The 27094-nt window shown below is 49.2% G+C and overlaps 1 protein-coding gene across 10 annotated transcripts in view; it reads left to right on the top strand.

The window, feature by feature from the left end:
* FRMD4A (FERM domain containing 4A) overlaps positions 1 to 27094 on the top strand; it is a 386124-nt gene that overhangs the window by 227357 nt on the left and 131673 nt on the right. For 9 of the 10 annotated variants that reach the window (XM_080391697.1, XM_080391696.1, XM_080391695.1 and 6 more), the window contains one exon: positions 20351 to 20416. In XM_080391697.1, coding sequence (XP_080247823.1) covers positions 20351 to 20416 — 66 coding nt within the window. Of the gene's footprint in view, positions 1 to 3374; positions 3501 to 20350; positions 20417 to 27094 lie in introns of those variants that run through there. The other variant, XM_080391692.1, reaches the window with a different exon arrangement.

The following is a 27094-nucleotide window of genomic DNA, read 5'->3' as shown; positions in this document are numbered from 1 at the left end:
AAGGAAACGGGTCCCAAAAGCATGATCTTCCCCTTGGAGGCTTTTCCAGCTCTCCCACCTGAGATAGGTTATCTTAATGTTGAGGTCTGCAGCCACCCTGAGAGCTTCTGTTCCTCTCCACTTGCAGACCCCAAACAGCCTGCAGCTGCTGCTCTGTACCCTCCACACATCATCTTTTCCACTTTGCTGCACTTGTAGCTCAGGGTACCACCCTGATATCAGGGAATCAGCCAAGATCTGGCCCAGGGGGTTCTAGGAAGGAGCTATGCAATGAACCAATGAGAAGATCTGGAGCAAATTCCTTGTCCAGTTCTGGGAGAAAACAACTCTTTCTGGCTGAGATTTCATAATCAACCCTTGGCAGGGACAATGCCCCACTGTCTTTCCATGTTATAAGAAACAGTCCCCGTTTCTAAGATCTTCATTAGCTTAGGTACCTACAGGATGTTATCTTCACTCAGACCAGTAATTTATTTTTATTAGAAATGTTGCATCATGAATTAGAGGATTAAGGAAATGTAGCAGGAATATCTCCCACCATTGCAGGAAATGTTAAGGCTTTGTACCAAATCATACTGAATTTCCTTTTGGGGCAGTGTTCTGCATGTGATCCTGGATGGGAAGGAAAGGTCATATCCTCACAAGGGATCTGAAGAGGATGCCTTTTGCAGTTTCCCAGGTGTGATGATCCAGGCTCTCTTTCTGCATGGTGAGTCTCGAAGGCTGCAGAGGTGCCGAGCCATTGTACCTGGGAAACCTATTTCTATCCCAGATAGCTTCCATGGCATGACATCTGTCAGCCCATTGGTCTGTGACCCAGGTCCTTCCCTGGGACATGAACTAACTGATGCCCTATAGATGTTAGGGGATACCATTAGGGTGACACAGTGACGGGATGCTCCTTGGCCACCTCTGGGAGACAACCCCAGCATAACATGGAGCATGAAAAAGAATGCTTTCTTGCTAACTCCGGACTAGCCCAAAACCTCCACCTGTCTTTTGCCAAAGGAAGAGACTGGACTGTTGCAGGAAGCCTGTAATTTCAAGCTAAGTCTCATGAAACTTCCCCACACCTGTGCTGAAAGCTGAGAATTGCAATTCTGGGCAGAGTGAGCCTTGCTTTCCAATTTCTGCTGCTATGCATGAAAAAAATTACTTTCCAATTAGAGGGTTCCAATCTCTGTTGCTGCTTCTTTAACCCACCAGCTGAGTTCTATTATCACCAGCTGAATAATGCTGCACCACACCCTAGCTCTGCTCTGCCAGGAGAGGATGAGTTACCTCAAAGGGCAACATGTGCCATACAGTGATGAGGGGGGAAATTGCCTTGAGGCTTTGCTCGTTGAAGGATCATCCTGCCCCAAGGGCAAAGTCTGTTGCCTTGGCATATTCTTCTAGAGCAACAAGCACAAGCAGGCACCTGCATGGCGAGTGCACTTTTGAAGCAGCTTCACCTCCTGTTGTAGCGAAAGTCAACCTGGGAATGTGATTTTTCGTTGCTAGTTCTGGGCAGGGCTTGCGAGCAGGGCTGGACTGCTGCTGAGGTTCAGGCTTACATGCTTTTCTTCACCACCACCACTGAAGATGGCAGAACCCACTTGAGATATGTTGTGACTTTCTCTGAAGGAAATGAGCAAAACAGGATTTGGGAGGCAACTTGAAGTTTTACCCCTCTCTGAAATTATGGGTTTAAAATTCTGGGAGGCTTTGAAGTTTGTGTTTTGGCAGCTTGACCCTTGGGGGTACTTCAGTGGCTGGACTTAGATGTGGGTTAGATGCATCCAGAAAACCCAGATCTGTATCCTTGCAATGTAGCCATGCTTTTCCTGGAGCAGAGATGGATACCTTTTTTGCCTTTTGCCACCGTGTCCTGACCTTAGGATTGCCTCCAGAGCAGAGCTGGGCCACCTCAGCTGCCTGCTTTTAACCCTTGGCAGCTAAAGGCCAGAACTGCCTCTATATTTATCCCCTTGATCAAAGACAGCTTCTTGGGTGGAGCAAGCTGGATGGGTCAGCCTGCCTGTGGCTGTATACACAGCTGTTTTTATAATGCCTGTGCCCTTAAAGACGGGATAGGGAACTGTGCTTGTGCTCTAGTATTTAGCTATTGTACCCAAAAGGACTTTGTAGCCCACTGGCCCCCCAAGCACCTCGCAGAGGAGAGGACATTAAGGCTCATGGCATCTCCATGCTGGCACGACCTTGACTTTCAGTCTGACAGTAGATCAAAATCAGAAACACCCCCAGCTGAAATCAGACATCCAGCTCATTCACCACCACCACACTGGGAGAGCAACTTTGTCATCTTCCTACGGGGCACAGAGGAAATTTCCTCTGTACTGGTTAAGCCCCAGCACCATGAGCATCCTCATGGTGGCATAAATGCCAATGGAAAACAAATGAAGGAAAGAACCGACCTCCCCCCCCCAGCCCCCTTCCAAAGCAGACCTCCTCCCGGCCAGCCTGTGCCAGAGCAGGGTGCAATGGCACCTCAGGGTTTTACCAGGCAAGAATAGCCCCTCTCCCAGGAAGGAAACCCTGACGGAGGGGCAAAGCAGCAGCAGCGAGTCACAGGTCTAACCGCATGTGTCCTGGCGCAGGTGCTTTGTGCTGTGCTTGTTTAAACCAAAAATCAGCGCTTTTTGGAGACCCACACTATTTCCCTTCTTGATTGATCTGATTATTAAACCATAATACCCTCGCACGAGGGCTATATAGGGCTAGTGCAGTCCTTAAGGACTCTTCATGGCCGGGCAGCATCCTCTGCCGGTGGGTGCGCTTCTACACCACCCCCAGCTACACCCCTCTCCCGGCCGGGAGCGGCGGGGGGAACCACCAGGAGACGGGAGGGCGGCCCCAACCCCCGGGGCTGCTGCCCTCTTCTGCCCCCCTGCCGGGGCTGCCCGAGCGCTCGCCGCGTCCCCCTGCTCTTGCCCCTCTCCGTTATCGGCTCAACGCGCGGGTCGGGAGGGGGGCATGGCTGCCCCCGGCCCGCACCCTTCCTCCCTCCGTCCTTCCACCCCTGCATCCCTTCGTCCTCCTCCCAGAGGCGAGGGGGAGCCCAGATGCTGGCAGGCCCGAGCCGGGTTCAGCTGTTTCACATGACCCAGCGCCAACTGCTGCTCGCTGCCCTCCTCCCGCCTTCCTCCTCCTTCCTCCCCCCCCCTCCTCCTCCTCCTCCCCCCTCCCCGGTTCCAGCCTCGCAGCCTCGTAGCGCGGCGGCGGCCGCGCAGGAGCCGGGCGCCGGGGGCCGGCAGGCGGGGAAGGGGAAGGAGAAGGGGGAAAGGAGGGTCAGGGCACCCCGGCACGGAGCATGGGACCGGCCTAGGAGCGGCCGGGAGCGAGGGCAGGGCCGCGCCGGCCCCGCGCAGCCCACGGCGGGGACGCGGGCGATGGACGCGGCGCGGTAGGAACGCGGCCTGCCGGCGCTGCGGCGGGGATGCGCTCGTCCCGGGCTCGGAGCTGAGGGGCCGACGGAGCCGCCGAGGGAGCGGGAGAAGGTAACGGGGTCTTTGTCTGCGGCGGGAAGGCGAGGCGGGCCGGGGCTCCCCTGCCAGCCCCGGCCCCGCGGGGGAAGCCCAGCCGCAGTGTGCGGGCGGCTCCACGCCCCCTCTCTCCATTTAGCTCAACCAGAGGGAAACGTGGGCAGCATCTGCCTTCGCTGTCCTTTCCAAAAACACAAAGCCCAGCCCCAAACCCCTGGATTTAGTGGGCGAGTAACGGCGGCGAGCCCGGCGGCTGGGTTTTTTTGCACGAGAGGGTGTGGGGAGGAGAAGCTGGTGCCGCGATTTCTCCCCCACCCCCCCAAGCAATCTGTATGCCTGTCCCCACTGACTGCTAAGATGGACTGCTCCTTCCCTTTCCAAATGGCTGCAGCAAGTTTAACGCAGAGCTGGGGGCTACGCAAAGGGTAAAGCCCCCCTGGCTTGTGTTTCCTTTCCCTTATCCACCTTTTCCTAAAGCTCGGGGTAGAAAAGTTGCTACGGATCCAGGGCTACAAAAGACAAATAAATGGCTCGGTGTCCAGGCTGTGCCTGCCCGGGTGTATCTAGCCGCACGCCTTGCAGACATGCTCCGTGTAAGGAGCGTCTCCCGGCAGCATTGTTAGCCCGCTGGCTGCTGGAGAAGGCATGAGAAAAGTTGTTTCAAGCCTCTATATAAAATTTCCAGGAGAGACAATTGTTTCTAATAATAGCCCTGGCAGCAGTTTAGCAATATAACACACACAGATGCAGGAGCGAGCTAGCAAATCTCCTCTTCCAGGCAAGCCAGGTCACAGGGAAAGCTGAACTCCCAGCTTGTTGGTTTGGTTTTGGATTTTAAAACATCGTCCTGAACAAAAACCCCGGCACTGCTCGCCTTTTCTGCCGGGAAGGGGGTGTGGTGCTGGTTCCTGCGCGCCGCACTCCATGGGCACGGCTGAACTAGTGCTTCGGGTATTGAGAGAGGCTGGATCCCGGCTCTGCCCAGCCACAGCTGGATATCGGGGTGTCTCAGACCCAGCTCCCTCTGGTTTGGCCCCCCAGGGTCTGATGAGCATCCGCCATCCGTGCATGGAGGGGGCTGTTACCAGCATGGGTGTCTGTGCCATTTTCCCTGCCTAGAATTGCCTGCCAGGCACCAGAGACATCTCGATGGAGCTAAAACTGTCAGCCTGATCCCCTTTTTCCTTGCGGTGGTGGCAGAGGGCCTGCGGGAGGGCTGCTGCCTGCATTGCTGCCTGCACACTACCCTGAACCCGCGATGCTAACCCTGGCTGGGCGATGGTGCACCAGCTCGGCTTGGTGGCTCAGAGCTGCTTGTGTTGACCTTCCTGGCATGAGTTACTGGTAGCTTGTCCTCTTCCAACTATTAATATTTTTAAGGTGGTTTTAAGTACTGGTGTCAGGCAGGGAGGTGCCACGTGCTGCAGGACGGAGAGCTGCTTCTGGGGCGGTTTCTGCAGCCCAGCTGTGCCGCTGAGCAAAGCGGACTGTGGCAGAAGCTGCGGGGAGCTAAGGAGATATTGCTTCTTGTAATGAGAGGGGATATTCTGAAGGGTCTTCAGCTCGGCACCACCTCACGCTGCTGCTAAGGGCAGCTGTGTCTCTCTGAGGATCAAACTGGCTGAAGGAGTTGGCACTTGTCATCCTTCACGCTGCAGGTGGCCCCATCCAAATCAGTTCCGACAGAGGGGGTAACTGTGCCAGTGGGGCGTAGCATGTGGATTTATGCACTTGTGAAATAAACATTTCGTTCTTAGGTGAATTTTTGTTTTAAACACCCAGGCTAGAAATACGGGAACTCTGCCATTATTTGAGCATAGCTGCACTAGTGAGCCACTCACAACTCTTTGGGGCAAAGCTACCCATTTCTCCTGGTAGATGGTTTCTGGTGGTCCCATTGCCAGGCATCTGAACTGGTTATTGCATTAAAAATGCAAGTCAATACTTGGTGATACCTGTGGTCTCAGCATTGGTCACTCGGAGCCTGTATGGCAACGTAGCATCACTTGGTGAGGACAGCATCTTCCGTAGACATCGTGTCAAACTGTTTCACCAAGTCAAGAGCTTTTGTCAGTGTGTTGGGTGTTGTTAGTAGGGACATAAGACAGGGAAAGACTTCCCAAGCCATGGAGTCTAGTCCCAGGTATCACAGGTAATTACAGTGATACATATCTCCTTCGTTGGTACTGCTGCTTGCTGTGTGAATAACGGCAGAAGGTTTGAATGCAGCTCAACAGACAGCAAAGTAAAACTGCATGGTATGGATGAGGGAGAAAAAGCTGTATTAGGGAGAATTTGAAAAGGGCTGGAGAGTGCCTGAAGTCTCGAGTGCCAGTGTGGTAGGACTGCGAAGGACAAGGAAGGGTCATGCACTGCAAGAGGTGAGACACCCAGGGGAGGTATAAAGGGGGTGTGTTGATCCAACAGCAACCAAATTCACCGTAGGGCTTAGTGGTGTCCCCTGAAGACACGGTAAGGCACTGTGTGACACACTCCTTGCGAACTAAGCAGGAGCAGGCTGGATCACTGGGACAAGCAAAGGCTGCTGTCCGGCATAGGTCCATGCTTACACTCGGCTCCCAAGGACCTTGGGTGTCTTTCATTCAAAACACCCTAGGTTTGAGGCAGGCAGTATTCCTGTGCCTTTGAGCTGCATCCAAACTATAGCTGGGAACCATCCCACAAATGACCCATCTCTTGGGGACCTGGAGCGAGGCCGTGCTGCAGGGTGAGCCATAAGAGCAGCGGCAGTGGCTCCCCAGGGTCCTCATGCTTCATTGCAGGATGGGGTGTAATTGGGCACACAGATGGACTCCAAGGTCACTCGGCAATGCCAGTCTCTAGTCATCCTTGCCACTTTGCTCCTTTCTGCAGCCACAGTGCAAGCAGAGCATGGCAGCCCAGCAGGCAGCAAGGTCTGACAAGGTTAAGCTGCAGTTTAATTGCTTGCAAGCCTCCTCCAGCTCCAAATCCCAGTTTGTCCCAGCCTCTCCCAGGCCATACGGTTCCCTAAGCCAGCCGCGGATTGCCCAGCATGGCCTTGGGGACCACTGCAGCTGACAACATCCCCTCCTATTTCTCCTTCTCCCAGACTTTTAACAACTTAATGCCCGACCCTCCTGTAAATCTCAATATGTGCTGTTTCCTAGAAAGCCACAGTTTTCCAAGGCTGCACAATGAGTTGGAGCCTCTGCCTTCTGCTCTGGAGATGAGTCCTATCAATGACCAAAAAATTACTTTGACTGCTTTTCTCTCTGATCTGATGCTGAGAAGAAACCCCAGCCAGCTATTTGATCAGCTCTGAGCTTCTGGGAGCACTTTCATGATGATGAATCACAGTCACATAGGGTTTGATCCTGCCTCTCTCCACTCCAGATCACCTTTGCACTCCACCTACTCGTGGGTCGATGGCAGTCTGAAGGTTTTTTCCTTGCCTACATTGGGCTGTAGTAGGCTGCCTGCCAAAATGAGTAGAAGAGCCTGATGTACCTCCCCTTCCCAGTGCATCCCTGCTTCATGTCTCTATTACATTTTTCCGTGGCCCCATGGATGGTGCCAGATACTCTGAGTGCATCTCCACTGGGTGGGATGGGACTTCAGCCCATGCCCAGCCTTGTGGTGCAAAGGACACCGAAGGAACAGGGACCATCTCGTTTCCAGTGGAGTTAACGATGCTCTTGCTGACAACCCTGTCTGGCTCCTTTCCTGGCAGGTACACCATCCTTCTGCTCTTGTCCTGAGCTTCTGTGTGACATTTTCACATGGTGTTAAACAGTTGATGTGTCCCACCCTCAAGAAAAGATCACTAGTGGGTAGCAAAATGCTCTTTTCACTCTCTGTCTGCACTGGTGGGATGTGGTGTGACCTAGAGTAGTAATCTTTGGGAAAAGTCTTTGAGGTCAGAAAAAAGGGAGGCAAGTTGACCCTTTTTAACTGAAATTCCCTGTAAAATTCAGTGTCTGCTGAAAATCTCCTAGAAAGCTGCAAACCAAGAAGAGGTTGATATTCCCATTTTGGCTACAGAAATCCTTTGTGAGTACACTTCCACATGTAACACGTAACATTTTGACAATGGCTGTTGGGCTTGCCAACCCACAATGCTCATGCTCCGTGTTTAGATTATATTTGGGGTTTTTTATTTCTTAGAAGTTCCCAGATCTCCCAACCAAAATAAATCCACCCTTGTTTGGGTTTCCTGACCGCGTGGGATCAAATGAGGTTGCAGCCATACCACACACGCTGCAAGCGCTGTTGGCATCCCATCCATCAGAGCTGAAATTTTCCATGCCGGGAAGTGCTTTGCAGATAGCAAAGCAGGCACAGGCTGACCTGGCTGCTTTCACACCAGGGTTACGCAGGACAACCCGGGGGTGGAAAGCTGCTGCATCAAGTGAGCAGCTTGGAAAGACAGCACACAAAGTCTGAAGCTGGAACGTGGTTCCTGTCCTAGAAAGGGGAGCATGGGTAGAACTCTTTTCCACCTTTAAAAACAGTTTTGTCCTTGCTCTGCATGGATGGTATCTCTCCTGGCTAACCCCAGCTAGGGTTTTGTGAAGATGCCCATCATCTCAACATGTGGCTGCCATGTGTGCTCTTGTGTACCACCAGACACTCTTATTTCCCAATGAAATGGGGCACCCAAGGGGACACGGATGATTTAGGGGATATGTAATCAGATACAGTGCTTCCTTTGTGTGCTCGTGCACACCCCAGCGCAGAAGCATGCTGGAAAATAAATCTGGAAGGTAACTGCCACTGTCTTCTGCAATTCTGAACTGGTGAGACCAAAAAAAGGCTGCAAAAAAGCACTGCCTGAAGTGGTCTGGGTTCCCTGGCATGCTTTGCGCCTTGTTGGGGGCCATTGAAGGTGTCACCTGGGCTTGTGCTGCAGGAGGCGGTGGGAATGGGGGGAAGAAGGAGACTTGTGCCTGGTCATGTCCAGGGAGAGCTGGAGGGAAGCCCTGAGTTTGTCTTGCACTGTAGAAGATGATTTCTGAAACAGTCTGGGAGTACCGATGGCTGTGCTGGGGGCAATCTGCAAATCTAAAGGTACTGGGCTGTGTCCTCACTGTCTCAGCCCTGTCTCACAGTCACAGTCAATTGTGTACATGGCAGAAGGTTGGTCCAAAACACGTATCAAATCCTGGGAGCTTAAGGCTCAGGGGTGTTGGATCCAGCCGCTGAGTTTGCAGACATTGCATCAGGCTGTTCCCTCTTTGCTTCCCATCCTTAACTCTTTTGTGTCGATCCTGCACAGTATTAAAGAGCTGCTGTGTTTTCTTCAAGAAGGGAGCATCCTTCCCTGGCTCTTAAAAGGCAGAGGCATCTGCTACAAAGACAGGCTCAAGCTGAGGCATTTATTCCAGGTTCCTCCTGTGCAGAGGTTGCAGGGTGTCTGTATTTATCGTGTTGTGAGGCGTCCTGATGCAGAGAGGACCCGGTCTTGCTGCACCAATCGCCGAAGCATTCTTGGTACAGGTGATGCAAAATCCCAGCATAGTCAGAAGATGAATGGGAGTATAAAAGCTCAGGCTATGTGTCCCGGAGGCAGTTTTCCCCACTTGAGCCCAGAGTGGGGCTAGCCTTAGATCTAGTCCTCAGCAGACACACAGATGCTCAGCATCAGGAGCTATCAGGACAAGAGAAGGCAGGTAGGACCCCTTCATGCTCCTCACCCACACAGGTGTGCAGGCAGAGGCTGTGGGGAGGTCTCCTAGTCCTGTAGCCCCAGCTCTGCCCTGCTCAGCATGGAGTACCCTCCGGAATGAAGCATGAGCAGAAACAGTCAAACCAGACTTTTGCAACCAGAGCTCATTTCTGAAAACACCTGCATCTCTGAGGATGAGTCAGCTGCTTGTCATTTGAATGTGCTCTGCACCTCACCCTGTCCTTCTTGTGAAACCCTGTTGGGGATGATGTCCACCCAGCACCGACCCCGTCAGCTGTCACAGCTCAGGCAGAACCGCTGGCGGCTGCCCAGCCTGGGCACCAGCCGCAGCCCCAGCTCTCGACATCAAATGTATGTCAAACCCACTGATTAGCAGTGGCTGGAAACAACCCGGTGACATATTTTTCCACAGGAAACATATCAGTTCTCAGAGTGTTATTCAAAACAAGGAAAAAAAACCCCAACAAACCAATTCTGTGTATAGATTAACTTTTTACTTTTTTTTTTTCACATCTGGAATGACTTTTGCAAGTATGTTTTCTATTATGTGTTATATATAATACTGCTTAGTGCTATCTATTGATTACAGAATATCTGAGTGATGCACTGCTCAGTGCCTTGGCTCCATTGATTAGGGCAATCACCAATCGCACCTCCAAATGCTTAGTGATACAGTAGGTATAAAACACTCAATGAGTGCTAAAAGGACACTTTGAGCCCTAAATCTTAATTTGTCCTTTAAAAATATTTCACACATACTATTGCTTCCACTGCCTTGGGTCACTTCAGTCATCTTCCTATGAACCTGCATTGATTATTTTTTTTTCTCCAGCAAATCACACTAGTTACAGGAGCAAGTAAATTGTCTTGTTCTCCTCTATAACTAAACCAAACCTCCTGCAAATGTTTTCCCAGAAGACTTGGAAGCTCTCATGCAATTACCACCCTGTCTGCATGCACAAACAAGTGATATCTGGAACAGTTTGCTGAAAATATGCCATGTTTGAAGTGTGAAGCTGTACCAAAAAAAATACATTTTTATGTATGTTTACAAGGAATTTAAAAAGTCAGATGTAGGAGAGATTAATAGACATGCTAACATCTTTGGAGAAAATAACAATAATAATGTATCACTATGTACTTTAGTGCCACATGGACATTATCGTGATGGTGACTCACGGTGCTTGCCGCAGTACATAGCAAGGAATGAACCAGAAGGATCAGGATTCCCCGCGGAGAAGCTGATGTGACTTACAAAAGGCTGCAGGGTCCATCATTGGGAAAGGGTTGCCCCGGCAGATAATTTAGAATCCTTTCCCTTAGACCATGCTTGTCCTTCATGCATAGCAAGACCTTCCCAGGACCTATCATGGTTTTCTTGAAGCATGGTTGTGCTCAAAAGTTGATGAAGTACCTGTCCCAGGACCATGCTGCTTGTCTTTGTGCAAAGACCCTTTATCCTTTTTCACTCTGAGCATCCCATCTTGGTTCTGCCATTGATATTTATTTCTTCAGGCTGCATGAGGGACTGGCAACCCAAATGATGGATCATGGTCCTTGTATGTAATGTCCAAACACTGGATGAAACTACAGAACTTGCCTTGAAGTGATTATTTTCTAGAAAATAAGTTCACCTGGAGGGAGCCAGGGGGAGGTGGGGGCAAAGAAAAGCTCACAAAATCCAGATGATCACACAGTTTGGCTGAGCTGAGTTAGCTCAGGAGAAGTTCACATACAGGGCAAGTTTTCTTGGGTGTTAACTGGGAAGCTGGCAGCAAGGAGGGTTGTCTACTTGTCTTACTCACCTAAATGTGAAGGGGGCTTGGGTTTTGCTGTTTTTTGGTGATAGTGGCACTTTTGCAGCCTTTGGGCATTACTTTGGCATACAGATGGATGGCATAGCACAGATGAACAGTTCCAAGGTCCGTAAGGTGGGATGAGGCTGTAGGCTGCCCCAGCCACTCACCTTCCACTGCCTGTAGGATGTGACCCTCTGGTTGCAATGGTTTCATATGGATCAAGCAGCTTCACAGCACCTAAAGATGCTCCTTAACGATCAGTGTGAACAGCTCGTCATCTGCTCCGTAAGGAATGATGAGCAGTTGAGCAGCACCACAGCTCTCTTCTCTCACCCAGACTTGGGGTCAGCTCCAGGCAGGAGCTGATCTACCAGGTCAATGAAGCTGTGCAGGAAAGCCTGGCAAGAGAGGATGGAAACCCCATTCCCTGCATCAATTAAAACACATTTGCACAAAAGCACTGAAAGCAGGGAAGAGCCCTGAGCTGGCGGGAGGAGGAGCAGCTGCGCCACCTCGATTGCACAATTATTTATTTATTATTTATTGTGCACACAGCCCTCACCCATCGCTGGGTGCAGGCAGCATGCTGCACATGCAGAGGGGCTGTAGGAGCAACACAGGCTTCCCAGGTAAAAGTGGAGGAGATACCTACAGAATCCCAATTTGAAGCAATTTTTTAAGAGCTGTGGTATGTTCTTTACCTAAAAACATTTGAAGCAGGTGTCTACATTGAGCCACCTGCACAACTGACTGGCTGAGTCAAGGTTTATCAAGACACACTTTTCCTGAGTGCAGAAGGGGTTCCCACAGGCTAAAAATAATAAATAATACTGAAAACTCTGTAACCCCTGCTGTCATCAGCCTCAGTTCCAGAGCTCAGAGGATGCTCTGACCAACTATATCAAAGCTCCTACCCTCTCCACTCCTGTTTTGTAAAGAGTGGGGATAATGCTTGGAAGCTGATATATTTTTAAGCTGGCAACTGCTTTATTTTTTGGCCAAGAAAGGGAATGGAAAGAGTTATGAGGGCGAAAGAGTCAAATGTAGTGAATAGTATGTGTTGGGAATGCCCCCTCCTCCTCCATCAACACCAGAAGGCAGGGAGGGCAAGAGACGTTCTGCTTCCCTTTGTATTTGAAAAGGTTTAGATCTGTATTATTTTTAAGAAAGAAAACAATACGTGACATAAACTAGCACAACCTCCATTCCAGTGAGGAAGCCAGCCTGTCCAGGAAAGGACTTTCTTATCTCAGGATATAAGCGAAATCAGGCCCCCGAGGCCAGCCGCTCTCAGAGAGGCGATTTAGGTGTTTACTGGGTAATACCCTGGCTAATTTAAGATGTTGGAATTAGATTTAATTCTAACTACATGGCTCAAGCACCAAGTGTTTTGAGGTTAAGACGCACCGTTCCCAGCTTTAAAGTTTGCCTGAGAGTTATTGCTTGATGTTGTAAATGGACTTAAGAACCGTAGGAGACGGTTTTTCATTTCAGCCCTGATACAGTAAGCCACTTAAACACTTGCTTATGTCACACTGAAATAAAAGGGATTTATGGACACAGCTATGCGCTTTGCTGAATCAGAGCATTTTTGCTGAGCGCTGTTTAGAGGAAGCGTGAGAAATAACCTGTGCAGATGTCCCCGGGTGATGCTGGAGCCTGAGCAAGGCTGGAAAGCACTGCACAGAGGAAGCGAGGAGCCCCTGGGCAGGCCAGGAATTCTTTTGTCAGCTCTCAAGACAAAACAGGAAAGTCACCAGATCACTCAGCCTTTAGCTCGCCTTAATTTTTATCCCATCGCTCCCCGTCGGCATCCACACAATGGCTGGGTCGTGCCTTGCACGGGGCGCTTCCACCGGAGTGACACCGAGGCTGACACTGTCCCTCCTCCTTTCTTGAGGAAGACTCTTGCTTTCTAATTACTGAAGCTGGTTGTTTTTTCCTTTCCTGGCAAATGAGCATTTGCAGAAATGACTGCAGCACTTGATGCAACCCTCTTAAATGCATCCCCTGTGCAGACCCCCCATGCAGTGGGTAACATCAGCTCCTCCAAAGGGTAGCAGCACTCCCTTCCCACAGGACAGGAGAGGGCTCTTTTAGAGCGGAATCTTTAACCGCAGTTTTGGCAACTTCATCTCCATTCCCTAGTCCATGGGTGAGGACAATGATTTTTCAATGGGTGGGATAAAAAGGCTGGCAGGGAAAGGTGGTACGTTCCTCCAGTCCTACCAAACCTGTGAGAGATGTTGCATCATCGTTGGTGTGTATTTTCTGGTCATTCGATCCAGCTATGGACTGTGCATGTATTTCACAGAGCCTCAGAGCACTTCCATAGCAGGTAAACCCATGCTGCAATGAGAAGGTGGAGTCTGGTTATGCATCAGCTATCATCTACTTCTCTTCGCACCACCATTATCCACATCTACAGCATCTTTCCTGGGCCCATCATTTCAGGTCCAAAGCTACATTTGCTACCAAGTTCCCTTGAAAGGGAACAGTAAAAAGGATGCACCTGTTTCTTTAAATGTCTTCATTCTGCTACAGAAGTACTGCTAGAAGGTGGCAGATGCATGAGGACACGGCTGGGATACCCTTCCTAGGGAAAAAACAACTGGCTTACAGCTAACCTTTCCTGCTCCAGAGCACCAAATAGCCCTTCCAATGAGAAATCGTGACATGAATAAATTGGAATGGCAGAAGTCTAATGGATTCCTACTCACTGCAGTGACAAACATTGGTACTTCTGTTTTGGCTTATTTCAGAAAGCTCAGCCCACATTATGTGCTGTGTCACCGACATTTACAGACAGGGCAGGCCATACAGACCTGTATTGCCTTTGCCAGGAGCCTTGAGCCAAATTAAAGTAATTTTCCTCTCTCTTGAAAACCAAATTGCAAACCAGACTTTCCACTGTTGGTTTCGGAAAGACTCATGGAAATAAATGATAGCAATGAGGATCATTCAGGAACAACAGTTTCTCCCAACTGTCTCCCCATCCTCCAAGCTTTGAGCCACCGAGACTTGGGTGGAAGCCAACCTGCCTCAGTGTGGCCCTTTCTGGTGAAGGGGAAGAGCAGGGAAAGTGAGTGTGCATGGGGGCTTAGGACCTGGACCATGAGGTGGCATGAGCAGTGCTGCAAACCATGGTGATGCACACACCAGCGCACAGTGGCATGCAGGCCCCATGAGTGGGGCAGATGAACTGGATTTGCACCAAGTCACCTCACTCCTCTTCTTCAGGGATCGTTCCTGCTGAGACACAACTGCAAAAACCAGCACACCCTGAGGGCAGGCTCCTCTGGGCAGAGCCTTGCCTGCTGCTCCCCACCAAGCACGGTCAGCCGTGGCCATGTAACCAGGTGCCCATGCAAGGATCAGCCATGCGGCTGAGCCCTTTGCAGGTCGTCTCGCAGCCACCCTCATCCCAGTCACCGTCAGTATTATTTATTAGTGCTGATGCAGACCAGCAAATAGGGAGGATGCTCTGCAAACACATGACATAAAAAAGAAAGATAGTCCATTCCTCCAGGATTTTGAAGTGTGAGTGTAGGGCAGGAGATGACAGATGGAGACATGCAAACAAAGAGACAGTGCTGGTCAGTGCAACAGACGAACTCTTGCAAGACCAGCCCAAATCCAGCAAAGTGCTGCCACATGTGCAAGATAAACTGTGCAGACATCAAAAGCGTGCCGCTTTTCCTCCCTTTCTCTCCCTACGAGCTTAGGAGTTGCCAGGATGAGAAGGCAGTAAGAAGTGGTCAAGTGAGCGCAGGATGTTTAATCTAATAATTTATTGTAATCAGCAGGCTGTCATCTCTCCCTATCTCCTTTCAGTGGGTCTGTCCAAATGGTGAGCAAAGTGACACAGATTTCTGTGTATTCAGCACAGTAATTGCTTCCCATACAGGCAGTGAGCGTTTAGGAAATATTCTGCCTCCAATTATAATTTCTGATTTGATTCATGGAAGAATACGCCATATTCCTCTATTTCTGCAGTCACTGGCTAATGAAACATGCTGCAGATATTTATAGAACTGCCATTGTAAATAGCATTTGCATTTGGTGCCTTTGAGTTATTTAGTGTGACGGCGGTTTCACCAGGAGGGTTTTTTCATTTTGAAAGGGAAAGGTTCCCTTTGGAGCTGTTTCCTCCCATCGCCTTCGCTGTTTGTGTTGGATGGGGTGGCTCTGTGGGCAGTTGCTGATAATTTAGTGATGAAGTGATGGGTGCGCGGGGATTAGCTGAGCACAGTGCAGGTTTCGGGCTATGTCGCGGGCAGTTTATAGGATTCTCCAAGACGATGTTTGGAGTTACAGCAAAGATGAGTAGAGAAGAGGGCAGCTGCCAGAGCAATTCATGCTGCAGAGCAAAATAACCACCAGCCTGCCTTCCCTAGAAAACCCATTGCGTAAATATTTGGGTAGGAGTCTCCAAAGGAGATTTAAAGTCTTGTGATACAGGTAACTAAAACGTCCTTTCCTTAAGAAAAACAGCTATGATTCAGAAGATCCCATGGGTAACCATGAGATAGTTCTCCTTTCTGAAGCATCCCCATGTCAGTCTGAAAAAGTGTGTATGTCAGGTCTTGTTGTCACTGACGGATCTTAAAGCATTTTGCAAAGGAGGTCAGCATCAGTTTTCCCATCAAGGTGCAGAAGCCAAGGAGAAAGCATGCATGCCTTGCATAGAATCAGCTCTCCTGGACATTAATCCAGCACCTCATTCACACAGACACATTGCTTCAGATCTCCACATGACTTACAAGTGCTGCGTTTGGGTATTGAAGATATGTTATCCCTAGTCTTAACACACTCATGTATATAAATGACAGAGCTTTTTAAAAGCATTTGTGTTCAGCTTTCCAAGCGCTCGGGGTTCATGCCGCATGTGCAGGCACTAAAAGAAGTGGCAGATTTTCAGAAAAATGTGACGTACTGAGCTGTTTTGAAAAAAAAAAAAAATCTGTTCTGTATTTTGGCGCATTATTTCCATCTGACTTCGTGATAAGTCTGGCCCATAAAATTCACGTGGCCCATATTCACACCCGGCGCGTGCAGCTCCCTGCCATATGGATGAACTGTTAGCACTCAGGAGTGTGTAACACAGTCCCACCTCTTCACACATCTTGAGAAGCATTGGAAATTTGGGGGGGGGTGATGCAGATACAGCATCATCCTGGCTGAGCTGCAGATGAGAGAGCAGCAGGCATAACCGTGGAGCTCCCCTAGGAATTGTCTCACCTAACTTGAAATGTATGGAAGTTCTCTCCGCTTTGAGCATCAAGGGCATCTTGACTGTTAGATTGAACTAGACACTTGGCCTTTTACTTTCTAGAGTTACGGTGGAGGGCTCTTGCCCTCCAGAAGGAAACTGAGAGGCTGTCACTGAGCTCACGGTGAAAGCCAGGATTTGATCATGAGCAAGCTTCCCCACTTCTCTGCCACATCAAGCGTCCTCTTCTGTCAACAGCTCTACTCAACCATTGCCCCTTGTCTCTTTGCTGGGATTTTTTTTTTCCATGGTGAAGGGAAAGCTGTTCCTTGGCCTCTTTTAGCTCTCAGTTTCCCCCATCCTACTCTGAGTTAGAGCCTTGGGTGAGGAGAACTTCAATTCAGTCCTTGGAGTCTTCATCCAGACGCTGGTGCTACTTATGCTTAGTTCTTAGTTCAACCCTCCCGCTCCCATGTTTCCACCTATAGGGCTTTGGTGTTGATTTCCCTTCTCAGGGAGAAGCAGAAGGGGTTCCCCAACTTGTTGCCCTAGAGCCAGCCACAGCTCCGTCCATTGCAGTGCAGCAGATAGCACAGATCAGCCAATGTGCAAAGCATCGGAAGCAGCACCTTTCACCCAGACAGACTGTATTAAATCAGTTCCTTCTCAATGTGCTTTGAAACGTTCCCATTTCTTGATCTGACAAACTAGCAGAGTTTGTGTTGATCTGATGATGCAAAAAAGCACATAGTGTGGGCTTCAGACACCTAGCGGAATAATAAAACAGAAAGGAGGGAGGGCAGGACAATCCTATTTTAGCTTAAATCAAGTAAGAAGTCTGTTCCCTACCTTCTTGTCTTTTCTCTCTTGGAAAGCATCATTTGTTTCTAAGGGAAGTAAGAAGCCCCATGGCTGGGCATTCTACTTTGTCTACAGAAGGAAATACCATGGCAGATCTTCAGCCACATACACTGTGGTCCTTCTGAGCTTCAAGGTGTCAGCCAAGACAAAACCAGAAGCTCCTTCACTGTCTGTGTTGGTACATGGGGCTGGGAGCAGGGGCCAGTACTGGGTCTCTTTCTCCCCCTGAGACTGAACGGTGGCTGATGCACCCTCTCCAGCTCCTGCACCAGCTCTTCACCCTCTCTAGTGCAGAAAAGCCAAGGTGAAAACTGCAGACCAGCAGCTGGGGTCATTAGCCTGTAGCATGAACCTTCAAACCACTGAGAGGCACAGAAACAAGGTGGTACTAAATAAATAAAGTACATGGCTTAGCAGCGTGCTCACACACTGCATGGCCAAACTACAAAAAAGGATCGTCATCTTTGACAGCCACTTTGCTGATGGACAGAACTGCTGGGGACAAACTGATGTGAAAGCAGAGTGTTTTCCCTCCCCCTTTTCTGCAAGGGATGTTCCTGAAATGCCTTGGAATTAGTCCACCACGATGTGCTACATTTCAGAGCTTCACTTTATTCATATACTTCATGTTACCAGCTGTTTGCATTTGGGATTTTTTTAAGCAGTGAAAGCACTAAGGGGGTATGAAACTGGGTTGGAAAAGCATGGAGAGCTAAAAAAGCTCCACACAGAAAGCAAGCACTTTCCTGAAAGACTAAAACACAAACATCTCTGAAAATTTGCCCTCTTCCTTCCCCCTTTCACCTTCTTGCATTCTTATTTCAACTTTGTTATAACCGATGGAGTGTAACACATGAGAGCTGGACTGTGTTTCCATCCCTGCCATAGTATGTTACTGCCATGATAAACTCACTGCTGTATCTCTTGCCTTGGGTAAACACCTATTCAAACTGGAATATCAGTGCATCGTCGCTGTCTTAGGGATGCAGCAGATATGTGGCAGTAAGAGAATGAGAGAGATGCTGGAGCAGGTCTCAGCCACTCGGAGTTTTATCTGCCGGGGAAGCACAGCAAAGCAAACTTGCTGTTCCCTGTGCCCACATGAACATGATCCACATGGCTCTTACTCTTAGCAGGACAAACCATTGCAAAGCCCTTCTGCGAGCCTCTGGCTTAGTTTTACAACTGAGCTGAAGGCTGTTTAATACAGGCTTCATAGAGAAAAACCTCACTTACCGAGTCATATACCTTATGAGAAGCCATATTTTGCATAACATTACTTACTGGAGGGAACTCTGGTAAGAAGTCAAATTTATTGCCATGACGGTAACTGGCTGACATTTATGAGAAGCTTTGTTTTACAAGGCTTCCCTTCGGCTGCAATGCCAGGGCTCCAGTGATGCTCGCGGAAAATGAGAAGGAAAGCGATATTATTTAGCATGCACGATACTCCAGAGACATGCTGGTGTGAGTTAACAACAGGGGTGAAGTCTGCTTGGATCACATGGGGTTGTGCATTCCAGGATTGTAAATTTGGGGTGAGTTGAAGGGAAAAGCTCATTTTGACTGAAGCTGTCTGGTAATAAACTCCATATCTTGCATGGCCACCTTGAGGCTCGCTAGAGTTGTTGGCACATCTGAATTTCTGCTGTGAGGAAGATTCTGGGGCCAGGGTAAAACTCAGTCTGTCCTGGCCCCTGGAAAGGGGGAGATGAATGTGGGACAGAGCTGGCAAGGGGGAGGACAGGAGTACCCAGGAGAGCCAGGCAGGCTCATGTGCCAAGAGCCAGCAACCAGCAAGGTGAGGGCGATGCTGCTGGCGATGGCTAAAGTCGCAAATCCCATGGCAATAGCCACACACCACCTGGGCTCTCAGACAGGTGAAGTTGATGGTGGGGCATCCACCACCACCTCCTGGATGCCATCACATCCGGCCCCATCAGGCCACAGGAGCGAGTGGTTTTTAAGCTGCAGATCTACAGCAGAAAGCTGAGCTGTCCTCAGTTAACCCCCTGAGCCCACATCTCCCCGCTCTCTGCAAGGCAGCTTTGCATCAGAGGCTCAGTTCAGCCTGCGCTGTGGGGAGATGTGAGGCCAGAAATGCCCAGGGCTCTGCAGTAGCCACGTCCCCAGCAGCCTGTACGTCCTCCTGCCACGCTCCTGTGGACCCTCTGCTCCCTTCTGGTGATGCTTTAGGACTCACCATGGCACAAAATATCATTAAATTGATAGAGAGATCCATGCAGGCTGGTGCCTTGGCTGGAGGGTGGTGTGTCCCTGGGGGACTGAGCCACGCCGTGGGGCTGAGCTGAGCCTGCACTGCTGTGGGTCCAGACATGTGTGAGTGTCGTGGGGTGAGCCCACGGCGGGGGGGCTGCCTGCATGCTGCTAAGTCATGCTGAAGGAAGGGATTTCCAAGAGGCAAAGAAGCTTAGGTGGTCTACATCCCATTAGCAGATAGCGGGATTGTGCCTGTGCACACTGAAGGGCTTTGCGGGGCTGAGTCGGGATTCGTAACTCTACAAAACAGAGTTGCTTCTCGCTTACGGGGCTCCATGCAGGAGGAGAGCCAGGAAAGGGCTTGGCCGACTATAGAGGTGTTTCCTCAGACCATGGTTCATTTATTTCTTAGCAGCCCAATATACAGGACCTTGGAAGAACCTGAAAGTGTTATTATTTGTTAACAGTTGAATAAACTATACTGGTATGGAAGCACCTTTACATCAGTATAATTATATCACAAGTGGCTCCTGCGGTACAGGTTAAATAGGACACCCTGGGCAGGACAAGCCCATTTTGAGATTCAGGGCCAAATGAGCAGCTGGTGCAACCCCAGGGAGCACTGTCAGCACAGCCCAGGGAGGAGCCTTGCTTGCTCTGTGCTGTCTCCAGGATGGTTGAATCACTGCTGCGGAGGGGTTTGGGAGAAACTTGTCTTGATATCTCCTCCGCCGGCCAAGCTGGCTGCAGAGCCAGAGGCTGCGGTATGAAATGTCGGGGCCCCTGTGCTGCAAACCATCCCCCTGGCCCCATTTTTCACACTGGAACAACCTCCTCCCAGCAGCTGCATCCAAGCAGACACCACACACTGCTCCATGACAGCTACCGGGAAAGCTTTTCCAGCCTTTTCTTTCCCCCAGTGCAAAAAGAAGGGGAATTAATTATTAAAAAACAAACAAACAAACAAACCAAAAAAAAAAACACAACACAAACCGAAAGCACCGAAGCACCGCAGCAGATGAAAGCCTCTTACTTGCACTGGGGGAGCCGCGTGCCAGGCTGGAAAGCTGAGCACCCTGACACACGTGTGTCTTCTGTCTTGCAGATGACGGAGGGCCGCAGATGCCAGGTGCACCTCCTTGACGACAGGAAGCTGGAGCTCCTCGTTCAGGTAGGAACCACGTGTTTCGCCATGCGATAGTTTGCTACAGGTGCCCATTTTCACTGGGATGGGGAAAAATAAGGGTTTTCAGCTGGTTCTCTCAGCAACTTCACGCTGTAATTGCCTGTGGAACTCAGGGAAGAAGCATTAGTGCTGGGTGGGAAGGATCTGCAAAGACATATCTGTCGGAAGGACAAATTTAGGACATATTTTGCTTTATTCTGTGCCAAAACTGTCCCAGTCACTACCAGTGAGATAGAAAAGCAGCTCTGGCCATTTCTGACACCGTTACTGTATCACTTAGCTATTTTTTGAGGCATCGCTTAGCTTTGAGAAATGTGTTGCATCTGCTTAAAATACAGAATTTGTTTTTATCTTCTTTACTTGCCATCCTGGATTGCTGGGGCACGGTGCTGGGCAGCAAGCTGGAGGTGGCCATGCCCCACACACCCACCTGCACTCCGAGCCCAGCTGGCAGCAGGAGAGGCTGCGGTGGCTGTGCCACAGGCAGGCATCGCCTGAGACATTGCAGAGGTTGCAAATCATGTGTCAAACACAAATATGCATTAAAAACAAGTGTGCTCTCCATCTGCCTTAATTTTTATTTTTTAAAAAAAAGGAAAAGCAGGAAAAATGAAGGTCTGCTGCTGGCTGTGTAGTGACGGGCTGATGGGTTCTTTAGCACCCTGCGATTTTCTGACAATTCTGGCTTGTGTCTCAGAGATCACCAACGGGTTAATAATAAGAATTAGAAGAATGTCGTTCCTTTTAGAAAGGCTTCGAGCCAGCCACAGGCAGCCCAAGAAGCAGGAAATGAAACTTCCCATAGCACCCAAATCTCCGGCTGCAGCTGATAAGCAGGGAAGGGGGCAGGATCCTGCCCAGCACAGCCAAACCTGTATGGGGAGCGCTGAAGGCATCTTGAATGGCCGGAAATGTTCAGCCTGGCTTTCTGGAAAGTTGCTTAAAAATACCAGTAACAAAACGGGTAACATATTTTCAAGTACATCGTCACTGAGGAGGTGAAATCCCTCAGCTCCCCGTGACGTTCGGTCAGAGTGTCTGGATAACCGTGAATGAGCCAGGCCAGGGCTGGAATGAGAACAACTAAATTGGAATGACTAATTAAAACAGAACACCACACCAGTGGCCTCCGCACACAAGCATCTCTGCACCAGGCTGCAGTGGGCTCGCTGGTGCTTAGCAGCTGGCTGGGAGAAGTTCAGCCACCTTCATCACAAGGATGCAGCACTTGGCTTCCTATTTCATACAAATGCCTGTTTAAATTTTTCTTAGTTGAATTAAAAATTAATGGGCTATTGGAGAAGAACAGCTCTGCTAAAGCACTGCTCACAATATTAATAATCACAGTTTAAAATATACGGTGGGAAATCTGAATGAGCTGCCCTGGCCAACTTGCTTATTTGGGGTTTTTATCAATAATAAAAAAAACCCACAGTGAGGATGACAGTTGAGGAGGCCAGTTTGGGAAGCTCTGCATCCACTTCTGAGTGAGCAGAAACAATATCACATAATATTCTTTAAGTGTTTGATCACACCTTCGATGGGAATTTCTCGTAATCAATACAGGAAGCAAATTGCTCTGTAAATCACACTAACTAGTTTGCAAGTGACCCATGGCTGAATTTCATTCGTACAATAAATTGTTTTGCTGTTTTCAAGTAACATATGAATGGGGAAAACCAGGAGGGGTGATTATGAAAAAGTCATGGCCAGACAAAGCAGTAACCTCTGTTGCGTGCAGGTTGACCTAAATCTCTGAGTACCACCGTGCCCCTCTGTGTACAGGACTGTCCTCTGAGGCACCTCAGAGGCTTTTCTGGTTAAGCAAGGCATGTCAATGCAGTTAGGTAGCCTCTACTCAGGGCAATATTTAGTAAATAAGTCTCTTTTGGGTGGAGCAGATGACAGAGGAAGGGGATGTTTGGATTCAGGTATGCCTCCAATATCGATACCCTTTGCAGGTGCAGTCACACTTTGGTTTGCCTGCCTGTAAGGCATGGGCAAAACCACCACCAGCTTTGGGGTGGTCCTAGGGCTGCTCTGCTCGGGGCAGGAGACAGCTGGTGCTACCCAGACAAGTAGTGCTTTGCCCTGGCAGGTCCTCAATTGCCCAGGCTCCCTCTGGGAGCAACGTGAGCTTTGTCAGGGGATTTCTCACCAACTGACCCCTCTTGTTTGTAATTTGTGGTAACATTCCAGATAGAAGTTGCTTTATTATTACCATATCTTGTAGCCCAACTGAATAAGAAACTGTAAATAAAATGTTCAGCCAGCCCTAAGCTTCTGGCTGTCACTTCAAAGCTGTTTTTTTCTGTGGGTATCTTGCCACAGGCTGAAACAGAGGGCTGATTTGCTGGGTTATGCCATGAAGGAGGTTCATCCATAGCTGTGCTGGGCCTTAACGTCTAGACATGTGTTGGCTTGAATTGCTTGGGAGCTGAGGTCTTAAACTTTCATGTGAAATTTCCTCCTTCTTGCCAACCTCAACCCTTCCGAGAAGCTTTTCCATAGCTAATTTCGGAGTCCTATGGCAAGTTTAGGAGAGAGCGCTGGGAATGGGTAGAAGTGATTTCTCTGCCGTGGGTGAAATCCAAATATCATCCTAAGCTGGATCTGACTTTAGGAAGCCTTGCAGGGCTTGTGTGTGTGACATCAAGTGCTCTCCTTAGAGAAGGGTTCAGGCATCATGCTGCTGTATTTTGGTGTAGAAAAACCAGCAGAAGAAGCTGGGTTTGATCAAAGGAGGGAGATGGGTACAGCTCCCTTGAACGGATGGAAGAGGGCTTCTGGAGCATCATGAAACTGCTCAGGCCAGTGACTCCAGGGAGCTGAAATTATTTCCTCTCCTGCTGCCTTGAGTGCTGCTGGGCAGGAACAGATGCATCTAGGAACAATCAGGGTGTTTGCAAAAAGCAATGTATGAAGCAAATGTAGTCCTTTTTTTTGTCTGCAAATTAGCTGTGATCAGACTCAGGAGTTTATGAATGTGTCATTCCAAACATATCAACCGGTGGTTAATGAGGACCATAGCTCAGGCTGCAGGACGGCGAGTGCTAACGGTGGTCCAGCTCCGCCAGCCCAGATTGAAACATTTCAACACCACAAATTCTCTCCCAAAACTACAAAGACCCATCAGACTGGCCACACAGCTATTTCCAGTGGGACCCCCCATGCACATAGGTTTCATTTGCATTACTGAGCCCCAAAAGTGAGATTTCGGCTCAGAGGTAGCATTTATAACCCCTTCTGTGAATGCTGGCTTGCTTCGGTGCTGGCACAGAACACAAGGGCTTGGGGTTACCACCATCAGGAAAGTGATCCGGGGTTTAGTCGGTCAAAGGCTCTGCACTAAAGCCTTTTCCTCCCAAGCTGAGTGGCTGTAGAGTGCTACAGCACCAGCTAAGGAAAAGCAGAAACACAAGCTTTGGGGATAAAAGAAAGCCCTCCCCAATGTGTTTTGTCAGGTAAATGCTGAAATTTAGAAGGGCTAGTCATAAACGGAGACACAGGAGGATCATATGGAAATCTCTTCCTGAGGGTCTGAAACTCAAAGCCTGTTTGACTTGGGATTAGGAAGACGAGTTGCATTTGGTATGTGTTCCATTTGATAAATGCCTGTTGATGATCTGGGGTGTGTGGCAAGTTTACATAGGGTATTTTTTTTGACAGCGTTTTCTTTCTGAGCAGGAGCAGAGTGTGGCTCCTTGGGTCTTCTTACAATCTGGTGGGTTTTTTTCCTGTTTCTGTTTGATGCATGTTTAGTCTCTAACACAGGTGGGTATTTTTAAAGTGTTTGGCCTAATCCAGCTAATCCTTTTCAGCAAGCTTGCCCATTTCCTTGCTTCTGGAAAATAGATTTGGATTTGCTCACATTCCCTACTCTCAGCCTCCCTATCTGTTATATTATTTTCCTGCAACCATGTATCATTTGTCTGCTGCACATGAAGGGTTTGCATTGCTTTATTTAAAGAGTTCTGCGTAATTGGCAATTCGTTCTTTTTCATGTGGGTTTTTATAAACACGGCTTTCTTCTGGGCTGGCTGAATCAGGCGGCCTGGCTTGCTCCTGGCTCCTGTGACGGCTGCCCATGCCTGTTATCTGACAGTGGCTCCAGCAACTGTCATCTGAAAGTGTTAAGTTTCCTAATTCTTTCTCTCTGGAAGAGTTACTGCAGAAATGGAGCTCATATGAGGCTCACAGCAGAGCTGTCTGTGGGGTCTGGAGGGCTCTGAAATCTGATCATAGGAAATAACTGAGCATTTTGTTTCTAACCTTCTCCCTGAGGAGCAATGAGCCCGATTTGGAAGAGCCAGGGAGAGATGTGGAGGTCAGTACCACACTTCTCCATAGGTGTTTGAGTGGTTAACCCACCTGGATGTCCATGTTACCACTTCTTAAGTAACTCTTGCTACCCAAAGAGCTCAAACTAAGCACGGTAAGCTTGCAGCATTTCAACCTCCTAACTGCGATTCAAGTGCATTCAAACACACGTTAACAGCAATACATGTATACGTTCCAACAAAATTAATGGATGCGCAGAACATCCCTTTCCAACCTTTTTGCCTTGTGCACCAGCTCTGCTTTGAGCAGGTCAGGAGCCCTTCAGGAGCCCAGGACTTGTCTCCATTGTGCCTGGTGTGCTTCAGCATCTCATTCCCAGGAGCTGCCGCCAAGCTAGACTGGGAGACACTGGTAGCTCTGAGCCAATGCTGAGCTGCCGAGGTGCCTTGTGGGCCAGTGACTCACTGCCACATGGATGGCTGTCATCAGCGTGGCTGTCCTGGTGGAGATGCTCAGTTTGGAGCACACAGGTATCCCTTGCTCCTTCAGCCTCAGCCTTGCTGGGGCCAAGCTGAGGCAGGCTGTCCTGGGAAAGATACAGCATCTTTTGAGAGCATTGACTCCACTAATAATGGTTAGAGGGAGAAATAAAATGTTCCACTGTCCTCCCAAGATGCTTTTACAGTTTTTGCAGTATTTTCATTATTGCTCATGGTCAGGAATTTGCAGTCAATAGGGTTTTACTTGCGTTTTCTTGCTGCCTTATTTCTGTAGGCCAATAAGCAGAGTGGTTATCTAGCCTGGCACGGTGGAAAAACTGCAAAGGTTTCCCTTTAGGTGGTACTGAGGGTGGCACCTGCCTGCTGTGGGGGAGAAGCTGTCTAACTTTGGATACAGGTTTTGCATGAGGACCACAGCAATATATCCCATCCTCAGAGCAGGATAAACAAGCCCCACAATGGGCTCAATCTCCCCTGGGAAGCCACAAAAAGCACAGAAAAATGGGGTCTAGCCCTGCTCCACTGCTGAAACTGGGGATCCCTTTAAAAGCACCAGCTCCTGGGGCTGATGCAGAAATGCAGCCGTGCAGTCCAGACCGTAAATGGAGATGTTTGGGTGCCAGTAGCTGTCCTCGCAATGCGGGAGAGCAGCTCGGTTCCCTGCAGCATTTGCAGGCTCTGATCCAAAAGTGCTTTTAACCATTGCTGTGGAAGGCAGCAGCAGCCAGCACTGGGCTGGGAGCGAGGAGGCAGGAGTGAGTAAGAGTGTGAGTACTGCCCTGCCGGCCCTGCTGCCCTTGCAGGAGCAGTACAGTGAATATATTGTTGGGGGTGCTTATAGGGCATGCCCTATAGGGCTGGAGAGCTGGGGTGGGCTGGTGATGATGCTCTCGGTGTGTGTGCAAGGGAGGCTCCCTGCATCCACTTTTCCCAACCAACCTCTCCATACCTGCAACAAAGCAGCTGGAAAGCGTCACTTTGTCTTAATGCGAGGGCTCAACATTGGCTTGACAACTCTCCTCTGAGTGGCTTTGTAGGCTGTGAGTTGGTGTGTTACTCCTCTCAAAAAAAAAAAAACAAAGAAAAAAAAAAACATGTTTTCTGTACGGGAAACAAATAACTGGAGACCAGGCTGAACTCAAGTGGAATTTTCTACTAGGAATCTTGCAGGATCCAGTCTCTTGCACTGAGAAAATGTGCAAAAATTGGATTTGGATCATGATTTAAAATGGGTTGGAGCTGAAGAAGTGCTCAGATCTGCCTTCTGGAAAGGAGGCTTTATTTTCCCTAACTGCAATGTTAGGACTCTGGTATAAGACTGATTTTAGAAACAAATCCTGATTTACTACAGCAAGAGTGAGACTATATTCCAGCTCAGCAAGAGTCTGAAAAATTGCAAAGTAGATTTTTAAATATCTTTGGCATTAAAAATTATTGAGATCTATGGCTCTGGATTGACTGGGAAGTCATAGAAGGATCCTGCCAAGCAGTGTCTGAGGTGGGATTTACATCACCAGGACAAACCATGCAACTGCCGCTCCACAGCCTGTGGCCCCTGGCAGACGAATGATGTGAAGCCACCTCTTTTTTGCAGGAAAGATTCCTCCTGGCCTTTCACCACCTCTCAGGTCCCCGTTGGAGAGTTTTGATCATTCTGAGCATGGATGCAAACAGAGCAAATGTATGGCTGGGTTTGGTTACCATGGGGAGGAATGAAGGAGAGATTGCTCTGCAAAGGGGAGGTAGGAGCCCAGACTGGCAATTCATGTCTGTGGTCTTGCTGAGCAACCAGTGAACTATGAGTTAAGATCTTTTCTGCTGAAAATTTGGCTGTTTACCAAAAAATAACGTTAGGAAAATATGTTTAGCATTGCTTCTAGGG

This window comes from Falco punctatus (genome assembly GCF_963210335.1).
Source record: "Falco punctatus genome assembly, chromosome: 6".
NCBI lineage: Eukaryota > Metazoa > Chordata > Aves > Falconiformes > Falconidae > Falco > Falco punctatus.
This window is presented reverse-complemented; position numbering and strand designations above follow the sequence as displayed.